At 45.4% G+C, this 11379-nt stretch overlaps 1 protein-coding gene across 2 annotated transcripts in view; it reads left to right on the top strand.

Annotated features, from left to right (window-relative positions):
* The first annotated feature begins 731 nt into the window (after nt 1–731).
* Nucleotides 732–11379, top strand: part of GOSR1 (golgi SNAP receptor complex member 1) — a 58837-nt gene continuing 48189 nt past the window's right edge. The window contains exons 1-2 of one of the 2 annotated variants that reach the window (XM_069945825.1): nt 732–838; nt 9196–9310. In XM_069945825.1, the coding sequence (XP_069801926.1) occupies nt 808–838; nt 9196–9310 (146 nt within the window). In that variant the 5' untranslated portion in view covers nt 732–807. Of the gene's footprint in view, nt 839–9195; nt 9317–11379 lie in introns of both variants that reach the window. The other variant, XM_069945824.1, reaches the window with a different exon arrangement.

Here is an 11379-nt window from a genome sequence, read left to right as displayed (position 1 = left end):
ATTTAAACAGGGAGAACATGCACAAAAGATGGGATCACCCGATAACCTTGCGTTTGCCTGGTCTTCGGCCGATCGCTGTCACTTTTACACGGAGCGGATTCTCAGCTGCAGGAGCTCTGGACGATAATCGACCGAGTAAAATGACCCTAAAACATAAAATGATGGATTTTCCCTGGACATTTAAAGGATATTCTGGGCTGGAACACTTGTCCCCCTACCAAGGGGGTCTGACTGCTCCCTAGACAATGAATATTGTGGTGTGGTTGCTTATAGATCCCAAAATAATAATAAAAGTGATTTAAAGGGGTTATCCAGCACTACAAAAACATGGCCACTTTCCCCCTCTCTTGTCTCCAGATTGGGTGGGGTTTTGAAACTCAGTTTCATTGAAGTAAATGGAGCTTAATTGCAAACCACACCTGAACTGGAGACAACAGTAGGGGGAAAAGTGGCCATGTTTTTGTAGCGCTGGATAACCCCTTTAATGGCAGACTAGATGGACGACATGGTCTTTCTGCTGTCAGTCCTGTATGTTTCCATATAAATCAGATTATTTTGTCACCACAGACAATCCCATATGACTCTGATAGCACAAGAAATGACATAAACCCCTAAATACAATGTACAACTAGCTCTGTACACCATCACCTTGGAAACAGTGCAGCAACACCTCTTTCCTGCCAGCAGGTGTCGCTGTCGCACAGCCGCCGGGTGGGTAATCTCTTTGGCTCGTCATAGCGTCTCTCTAGCCAATCTCTCTAGTCTCTATCAACGACTCGCCGGACTGGGTGACGTTGGACAACAAAGATGGCGGCGGGAAGCAGTAACTACTGGGAAGGTGAGAAACGGAGCTTAGAGGCGGGGAGCAGCGTATATACCGGCAGCTGTGTGTGTGGGGGAGGCCGGTTAGACTGCTGGCCGCCTGCTTATATCTCCTGAGGGGTGATGTCAGCCATTAGTGTAGTGTTATATACCTCAACCAGGAAGACTTTCCTATTACAGAGCTGTTACATGTCCTAGATACAAGAACATCTGCCCTAGCCTCACCTGAGAAGCCAGGGGGCATGTACTGGAGGGCCTAGAGGCCTGGCATCCCCTCAGGCTGCTCCCCATAGACTTTAATGGAGTGTTTGAGGTAGTTCCTGAACATTTCATTATACAAGCACTACATGTCGTGATATCCGTGATATGTCCTGACCTGGATTTGTAGGTGACATAGGAGCATGTGATGTGGCGTATGGTGGTGGCCAGGGAAGCCGTCATCCGATAAAGAGACGCTCAGGTCCTATTAGTTGCGTCTTGTCTCCGGATGGGGATATTTTATGTGAATAAAGCTTGTTGAAACTTCTGATAAGCTCAAGATCTTTGCTTGCTGTCAGGGAATCAGAGCATTGTAGTATTCATGGTATAAACTAGCGATGGGGAACCTTCGGCCCTCCAGCTGTGGCAAAACTACAATTCCCATCATGCTGGGTATAGAGCTTTGGCTGTCCATGCATGATGGGAATTGTAGTTTTGCCACAGCTGGAGGGCTGAAGGTTCCTCATCCCTGTTCTAAACCTATTCTTTACACACGTGGCAGGATCAGGTCTTGGTCAGGCCAAGCTGTGCCTTATAGTGAGACGGTGTGAGGATCAGAAGATTTCGCAACTAAGGGGTGAACCAGAATGTTTCCATTCACTGACAGCAAGCAACGGATTTGTGGCGGGGACTAGAAATAAAGAAAGTAAGAGTACTCGTCTGCCTGATCCGCCGTCACCACCCCTCTGCTGATCACCACTTCCTGGTCTCTTGACTCCCAGGCCCCTGAGCTCAGCAGGGACATGCCTCAGCTGTTTTTACATTGTTTTGTGACAGGTACTAAAGACTCCCATACAAAAAGTCATTGAAACCACCCGACTGCCTAAAATACAGGGCTGAGTCCCAGCTATTCTCTAGTGGATTATTTAGGAGGAGAGAGGGGTCGACAGGTTGGATTTCAACTGCACAATTCTTTTTGTTCTAAGAGGGATAAGCCGTGTGTGTGTGTGGCAGCGGCTTACCCCTACTTTGGAGAACATGTGAATGTTTGGCAATGCTGAACAATAATGAGTATGAGGAGAGAGAGATATTGGTGAATCAAGCGTTTGGATGACAGCTATTGAAGGTGTACAGCTAACTTAGAGCAGACCTGTCAGCAGCCTTTTGTTAATTCCCCTTTAAAGTGACTGTACCACCAGGCCCAGGCTGAAGCACTGGAGGCGGTCCGACCCACTCTTAGTGGGAAGAAACCCCAGCCCCTCCATGACGTGACTCCATTAAAACCGATGGAATTCTATCATAGAGGAGCAGGGGTTTCCTCCCACTAAGGGTGGGTCGGCCCGCCTCCAGTGCTTCAGCCTGGGCCTGGTGGTACAGTCACTTTAAAGGGGTTCTCCAGCATGGGGGCACTTTCTGGGGGGGACCGGGGAGGAGGTGGCTGAAATAAGACGTCCACTTACCTCCCCGGTTCCAGCGGCGGGTCACTCACCGCGGTGCTCCGGTCCCCGGCCGCTTCCTGCTGTCTGACGCCGCCCGAGACGCTACGTCTCAGGGCCGCTCAGCCACTCAGTGAAGGAGGCGGGATCCGAGCGGACTTCAAACGGATCCCGCCTCCTTCACTGAGTGGCTGAGCAGCCCTGAGACGTAGCATCTCGGGCGGCGTCAGACACCAGGAAGCGGCCGGGGACCGGAGCACCGCGATGAGTGACCCGCCGCTGGAACCGGGGAGGTGAGTGGACGTCTTTTATTTCAGCCACCTTCTCCCTGGTCCCCCCCAAAAAGTGTCCCCACACTGGATAACCCCTTTAAGTTATTAGCAGGTTAGATTAATCTAACCTGCTATTAGCACCCGGGACGCTAAGGAGAAAGGTATTTCTCTTACCTTTATCGTCATCGCCGTTCCCATTAAGTTAGTTGTTTACCGCGCAGTCTGGTAAGACCGTTATGAGCACCGTCCTGGCCCCATAGCGCCAATCTGTCATGCTCCATTGATAATCATTAGAATAGGTGGGTCAGCTGAGGGCAGATCAGTGCTTTGAGGACAGGGCAGTGCTTCTTACGGTCTTACTGGACCAAGGAGTAAGTAACTAAGGGTCCATTTACACAGAAAGATTATCTGCCAAAGATTTGAAGCCAAAGCCAGAAACAGAGTACAAACAGAGATCAGGTCATAAAGGAAAGCCTGAGATTTCTCCTCTTTTCAAATCCACTCCTGGCTTTGGCTTCAAATGTTTGGCATATAATCTGTCAGATAATCTTTCTGTGTAAATGGACCCTAAATGCATGTAATGACGGGGAGGATGAAGGTGAGAGACATACCTACATCCCTCAGTGTCTCCTGTGCAATAGGGACATATCAGCAGGTTAGATTTGTCTAACCTGCTGATAGTTCCCCTTGAAGTAAGGTTAGTACAAAATGGTTTCTTACCCTAAATCAGTCCTCCACTGCAGCATCGTCCAGCAACTTTTGGCCTCTTCTCTCATACCAGACACCCACTGAATGTAGACTGACATTGCTGCGCCTCATTTACATATTGACCAAAAACCTCACAGTGTCTTCTCAAACCAAACAGAACATGCAGAGGAGGACGGTATGTCTTTTACATGCCTCCTCAGCGCCGTTCCGGTTCAGTAAGACCGTTAAGAGCACTGCCCACCTCCATTGCGCCAATCTTCCCTCGGCTGGCCCACCCCTCTCTAATTATAATCAATGGAGCAGGCTTGCCAGGGGCAGCATGGATTGGCATCATGGGGGCAGGCAGGGCACCTAACAGTACCCCAGTGCTCCTAACGGTCTCACCAGACCGCGGAGCACATGACTAACTGCACAAGGACAACGCTGAGGAGGAAAGAAAGAGACATATGTCCTCCTCAGTGCCCTGTGCAGTAGGGACATATCAGCAGGTTAGATTTGTCTAACATGCTCATAGTGCCCCTTGAAATAAGGGTAGTACCATAGGGCTTCTTACCCTGAATCAGTCCTCCACTGCAGCATCGTCCAGCAACTTTCGGCCCCTTCTCTCATACAGGACACCCACTCTGTGTAGACTGATGTTGCTGCGCCTCATTTACATATTGGCCAAAAACCTCGGCACCAGGAAGCACTATGGATGTTAAAAAAAAAAAAAAAAAAAAATTGGCTGGAATTATTTAGCAGCAGGTCCACTTTATCTTTTGGTTCTTTGCTGCACAGTTTCCTTTAAAGGGGTAGTGCAGTGTCACTCTTCACCAGCCTCCTAAGGAATGACGTAATCGTCCCAAGATGGCGGCCGTCACTGAAGGGGTCGACAGTAATTCTGTGAGCATGCAGAATTACACTTCCGGGTCTAGTGGCGTGGGGTGGAAACATGGGGAAGGGGGCCATTCACATAAATAACACACATTACAATGTTGTATAACTTTGTAATGTGTGTTATTTAGTGAAAAAACTTTTACATCGCACTACCCCTTTAAATCCCCCGGTATTGGTGATGTCTTGGAGCCATAAGCGGTAACATTCTGTAATGGAATCCTCTTTCCGTGGAATAATGGTGATCTGAGGTTGCCTTGGCCATAACCTCTTAGGTTTGTACACACCCCATTCAGATGAATGGGACAGTCAGAAAGTCCTGCAACTAATCTGTTCTATGTAATGTGTTGTTCTTGCACATGGTTCTTCTGCTGGCAGGTGTGTCTACAATCATTGATATAAAATAGACCGGGTCCAGAGACAGATCTGTAAAAGGGTGGAAGGTCCTAAGCCTAAAACATATCAGCTTAGACTTAGGCCGTGTTTCCACTTGCTGATGAACACATGTGGGCAGAACCGTACCCCTATGTGTTTACCATTGGTCATGTGATGTCACCTACCATCACACATCCATTCGTGAACGCATTTAAAGGAAGGAAGATTTTATTGCTCCACTCAGCACTGGGCTTTCTGTATTTCATATATTCCCATCATATTTTCACCCCACACCTGCAGTATACATCAACAACCTATTAAAAAGGTGGCTGGCATATCTCTGTGTAGTGTCAGCAGCTTCATAGACCTTTATGGACTGATGTTGTCAACTAGTGACTGCCTTCTGACAACTCTGTGAAAATAAACACTAAGTTTGTGGGACCTCAGTAACGTCTGCTACACTATTGAATCTTGCAAAATTAATGTGTATGTTCTGAAAATATATAAATCCTATAAAGACCAATATGCTGTATCGTGGATACCTGTATACCACAGAAAAATCCTACACAAATAAATATTCAAATCACAAAACCTTTATTAAATGTAATCCAAAAATGACATGATTAAAAACATATATAATATATAAGCAGAAATGCAGAAATGGTATGGGTCCACACAGATCTTCACCTGAACACATTAATTTATACGGGAAGCATATAGATATCAGCAGGGGAAGATAAGAATGAGTATAAAGTGCAAGTGCTGCAAACGAATCACCTCTGAACTCCCTGACATAAAAGTATCCCTCCTGGGTAAATCCCAGCCGGGCAATCAGCTTCCAAACAACCAGGAGTAAAGTGCAAGTGCAATTAAATATACCTCAGTGTTCGATGGTCTGTGGGAAACTCTCTCTCCCCAACGCACGTTTCGCATCCCAGAGCTTGATCACGGGGTTCTGAAAATAGACCAATCATAGTCGCTAGTTAGTTACGTTGGTCCGTTAAAGTCTGCGGGATTGTTGGGACTGCACTGCAGGATACATCAGCGACCCTTTTTGATTGGGTTCCAGTGTATACTGTGCATGTAGAGTGAAAACATGATGGAGGAGTTGGCATCTATATATAGTAAAATATAATAATAAAACATAATAATAGTAAAGATAATACATAAGGAGCAGATGGTCTTTTTCTGCTGTTTTTTTTATTTTTATATCTCACTATAATATTATACCACAAAGGGCGATCTAAGATTTGTCGGTCTGCATTTTTTTTAGTATGTTATTATTTCTATTTCTGCTCAGGTAAATGGTAGAACGGTAGAAAATTAATCCCTATGGCTGGTTATGTGGGAAAGCTATCCTGCTGAACCATAGTTACATCTGTTTGTGGTCATCAAATACCCCATCCATATGCCTGGATTACAGGACTGGTGCAACAAGTTATATAGATTTGTAATTTACTTCTATTTCAAAATCTCAAGTATTCCAGTACTTATCAGCTGCTGTATGTCCTGCAGAAAGTGGTGTATTCTTTCCAGTCTGACACAGTGTTCTCTGCTGCCCCCTCTGTCCATATCTATGACTCTGTTCACACTGCAGGTAGCACGCTGCTTGTGGCTTAAAGGACCACTCCCATGAAAATTTTTGGGGGGCTTATTTAACACACATTATATGTGGTTAAATAACCGGTCTGGCCCCCAACCCCCCCCCCCCCCCCGGAAGTTAAAGAATGTATACATTGCCAATTTTGGTCCTCATGGTCCTCTTCTCCCGGGCGCCATCTGGTGACGACGACGTCAGAGCCGGGGGGCGGTCCGGGCCTTCTTCCTCCTCGGCGTCTTCATGGAAAGTGAATGGGAGAGAAAAGGCTGCTGGTGCACATTCCCGTGGGAGTTTTCTTTTTAAGTACAGACAAAAAACAGAAGGTGCAACAGAAACCCACAGGTGCAAGGGCTTACTGTATATACTCCTCCCACTGTACACATGGCAAACACCTGCTCTGTAGATGTTAAAAATTAAAATATACATTTTTTTTTTTTTTTTTTTTTAGAAAAGTGAGGATCTTAGCAAACTATTTGATCAAACAGATAACCACTTTAAAGGGGATTTATCAGCAGATTAGATGAATGTAACCTGCTAACAGCTCCCTAGTGGCCATGTGGCACTGAGGAAGAGGGTATGTCTCTTAGGCAGGGTTTACACTACGTTTTTACAAAAAACTGCTGAAAAAAACGGATGCATTTGTGTGCATCCGTTTTGATCCGTTTTTTTCCGTTGACTTCCATTATAAATAAAAAATGGACCAAAACGGATCCGTTTTTTTTGACGGACACAAGAACGTGGTCGACCTAATTTTTGTGTCCGTCAAAAAAACCGAATCCGTTTTGATCCGTTTCTTTTTTAAATTGAAAGTCAATAGAAAAACGGATGCACACAGTTGCATCCGTTTTTTCAGCAGTTTTTCATCTGTTTTTTGGAAAAAACGGATGAAAAAAACGAATTGCTAAAACGTAGTGTAAACCCAGCCTTATGGCCCTATTCCACGGGCTGTCTAGAGGAGCAAACGACCGCTATTCAACGCAGCTGCAGCAAGCGGGTGAGTGCGGGAGGGGCTTCAAGGGGGCTGCCCATAGGATACAGCAGCGTCTGCTACCGATGCTCCTATTCAACGGAGCGACGGCAGAAGATCGTTGCTGTATGTTGAAAACATGTTGAAAAACAAGCGACTGCAACGATCAGCCGACATGAAGGATATCGGCTGATCGTTGCACTCTATTCCACGGGACGATTATCATCCGTACGGCCAATATTCGCTCCGTGGAATAGGGCCTTTACACTATCGTCACCACCATTTCTGTGCTTCTTGTTGTGCGGGGTAAGCCTTTAGGAGCACTGGGGCGTGGCTACTCACCCCCAGGCCGTCCCCTCCAGTGATGATCATCCGGGGGGGTGGGGTGGGGATCTGTGCTCGAAGCCACACTCCCAGTAGTGCTAACAGCTTGCTGGGCAGAACTAACAGCACAGGAACCGCGCTGAGGAGGAATGTTAGAGACATACCTTCATCCTCACCGCCATGTGCCCACTGGGGAGCTATCAGCAGGTTAGATTTGTCTAACCTGCCTGCTGATAGTTCCCCTTTAACTTCAGTGAAACTGAGCTGTAATACCACACCCAAACTGAGGACAGGAGCGGTGGCAGTTCTAGAAAAAAGGAGGCCATGTTTTTCTAATCCTGAATAACCCCTTTAAAAAAATCTGTGATTTGAGGCAGAGATGAATGTAGTCAGAGCTTCTTCTTCTGTGAATAACTGCTGAGATACTCATGTACACACTGAATTATCGCAATAAACCGTGAAATGCTACAAATTGCTCAGGCTGAGTATCACATTTGGTCCCTGACAAGTATACATACATTGGTTATTATTCCTGACATACATTTCTGGTGGAACATGGAACTCCGTGTACAAGATCTGCACTCTCTGCTTCGTTGCCATTTATCTCTAGAATCAATAAGATGCTATAGGGCCCTATTCCACCAGACGATTATCGTTCAGATTATCGTTTAATCGTTCGAATCTAAACGATAATCGTTCGGTTGAAATGCAGTTAACGATTAACGACCGAACGAGAAATCGTTGATCGCTTTATAAGACCTGGACCTATTTTTATTGTTGCTCGCTCGCAAAGCGTTCGCAAATCGTTCGCACTGAATAAGACATCGTTTGGTCGTTCGCAATAGATACGAACGCAATAGCGAATATATAGCGAAGAAAAAACGATCGCAATTACGATCATAAGTAACGATTATCGTTCCATGGAAATGAGTGAACGTTTTCAGGTCTTTCGCAATAGCGGTAGTTTGAGATTGTTAATCGTTAACGATTATGCAAACAATAATCGTCCGGTGGAATAGGGCCCATAGACTTCTGTGTGCACTGGCTACCCGGTGATGCTGGAGCTGATGGAATTCTATTCTTTCCTCTTAACAGAGTTTACTTTCTGTTATACTTTCTATGTGTCTGAAAGGTGGGGGGAGGTTTCTAACATGAAGACAATGCCTGTAAATTTGCAAAATAATGGTAGGCAGCAGCGATCGCGCGAGAAAAAAAAAACAAAAAAAAAACATACTCACCCCTTCAGTCATTCCCAGTCCAGCTCCACTACTGCTCCGGAATCTCCAGTGGTATTGCCCTGATGTTTTCTCCATATACTCCCTGCAGCCAGTCACTGGTCCCAACAGTGCAGCATCACTTCCATGTGACCAGTGAGCCCAGTGATTGGCTGCATGGTCCCATTTACACTAGATGGGCAGATTATTGGCACCCCTCTAACAGGGATTCTGGAGCAGCACAGTGCTGGATCTGGAGCGACCAAAGAGGGGAGTATAGTTTAGGAGCATAGTTTATTTATTTTTCTGTCTGCAATTTGTAGTCAACCCAGAAACCCTCTTTAAAGCTCTCTGTTCATGATGTGGTGATGTAACTTTGTATTTCTTTTTTTTCCCCCATTAACAGACCTGAGGAAGCAGGCCAGACAACTGGAAAATGAACTAGACCTCAAATTAGTTTCTTTTAGCAAACTGTGTACAAGCTACTCCCACAGTAACTCCAGAGAGGGAAGACGCGACAGGTATAGGTACTACCCCAATTTTTAATTTCATTTATCTCTTGTTCCTTTATAAACATCTCTCTTTCCCATTAATATTTCCTGTCTGTTTACACTGTTCACACATTCCATGTTCCTGCTGTATTTTGCTTTTATTTTGCTGACCAATCAAGATGAAAAACAATCTATAAATGTCGACAATGCTTTTGTGGTCGACATTTTCGTGCGCTGTCACTGGGCAGTTATCGTTTTAGTTAGGCTGCATTCACACGTTCCGTGTTTTGCACGGAACACGGACGTGGAGTGCCTGTAACGGACTTCTCTCCCCACCCGGGCAGCTTCTGTGATAAGATGCTGGGAGCGGAGGAACTGTACGGACATGCGCCGCGCTGTAATGAATCAGCCGCGCAGCTCTTTCATTGCAGTGCATATCTGTACAGTTCTCCCACTCCTAGCATCTTATCACAGATGCTGCCTGGGTGGGGAGAGAAGTCCGTTACAGGCATTCCACATCCGTGTTTCATGCGGAACACGGAACGTGCGAATGCAGCCTAACTATCACGATAACTACCCAGTGTCAGCGCATGAAAATGTCAACCAAAAAAAGCATTGTGGACATTTATAAAGGGGCCCTCTGCTGCCACCAATGTTTGTGTCAGGAAATGCAGGGCTGTATTAATCTTGCAGTTCCCGATCCCCTGCTCTGCTCAAGCCCTGCCGCACAGCACTATATAGAGCAGGGTTCAATTTAGAGGCTGCCTCTGCCCAGCCAATGGTGATTGCTATCACCACTCGCTCAACTAGAACTACTAGCAGAGCAGGCAGCGATGGAAATTACTACTTGCCCTAGAGCAAGGATGGGGAACCTTCAGCCCTCCAGCTGTTGCAAAACTATAATTCCCATCATGCCTCGGCAGCCAAAGTTGTCTGATAAGGTAACAGTGCAGTTGTGAACCATAGATACGTTTGCTTATTATGTCCTGCCTAGTCACTATGAGACACCCTGGTCTGGGCGCCCACAAAGTCAAAAAGACAAAGGGGCTACCCCTACTCTAGATAGTGGATGACTTCTGTGGCACAGGTACTTTGCGTGCCATGTTGGTTCTCCTAATACTTTTTTTTTTATTTTTTAGATAGATCCTTGCTACAACCAGCAACGTAATGGTTTGTCAAAATGGCAAATAGCAGATTAGCAGAGTGACATAATAAATACAATTGCTTTATGCTCTATGATCAGCAGAGCAACATAAAAATTCAAATGCCTAATAGGCTAGTAGATGTAAATAGCAACAAGAAAAAGGTTATGGCGTGTAAAGGATATTTTAAGGCCAGCACAGCTAGCGCAGACTCAAACTGAACTTAGTGTTTGTCAGTGTATTAAATTAGCCCTCAGTCTACGTTCCATACGATATGTCAGTATACACTGGTCTAGAGTTTTATTCCTCAGAGTGTATATATAACAGTGTGTCCCTTAGCTACCAACGCGTTTTCCCTACTTGTTTCAGTGGGTTCATCAGGGAAGTGGGTCAATCAAGTAGCTTGTAAACCATGTAAACTCCTGGCAGGCTGTCCTGTGATGCACTGGCTGGTATATTGCATCTGATGACTGCTAGTGCCTTTACAGGATATAAGTATAGTATGCAGAAGTCCTCAGTGTATTGGATAATGGAATCCTGGAATGCTTGCTAGTTGGATGATTTTTGACAGTCAGCTGTTGTACAGGTATAGCACATGTTAAGATTCAAAATACATCTGCGTTCGACAGCAGTATTCTCTTATTTTTATTTGTGTGAACGTAGCCAACACTGTGTGTCCACAACACAAAGCTCTTACAGGATGCACATAACCAATCCTAACTGGCCTTCTGCAGCAGTTAAAGTGTACTTGTTGTTTGTAAAAACTTTTGACATGTCATAAAGACTTAAAGGAGAAGTCCGGTGAAAATATTTAGTAAAGTATTGTTATCCCCCAAAAGTTATACAAATTACCAATATACACATCTTATGGAAAATGCACATAAAGTGCTTTTTCCCTGCACTTACTACTGCATCAAGGCTTCAATTTCTGGATAACATGGTGATGTCACTTCCTGG

This window comes from Dendropsophus ebraccatus, chromosome 11 (assembly GCF_027789765.1).
Source record: "Dendropsophus ebraccatus isolate aDenEbr1 chromosome 11, aDenEbr1.pat, whole genome shotgun sequence".
Lineage (NCBI taxonomy): Eukaryota > Metazoa > Chordata > Amphibia > Anura > Hylidae > Dendropsophus > Dendropsophus ebraccatus.
Note: the sequence above shows the minus strand (reverse complement) of the source record. Positions and strands in the feature narration are given on the sequence as shown.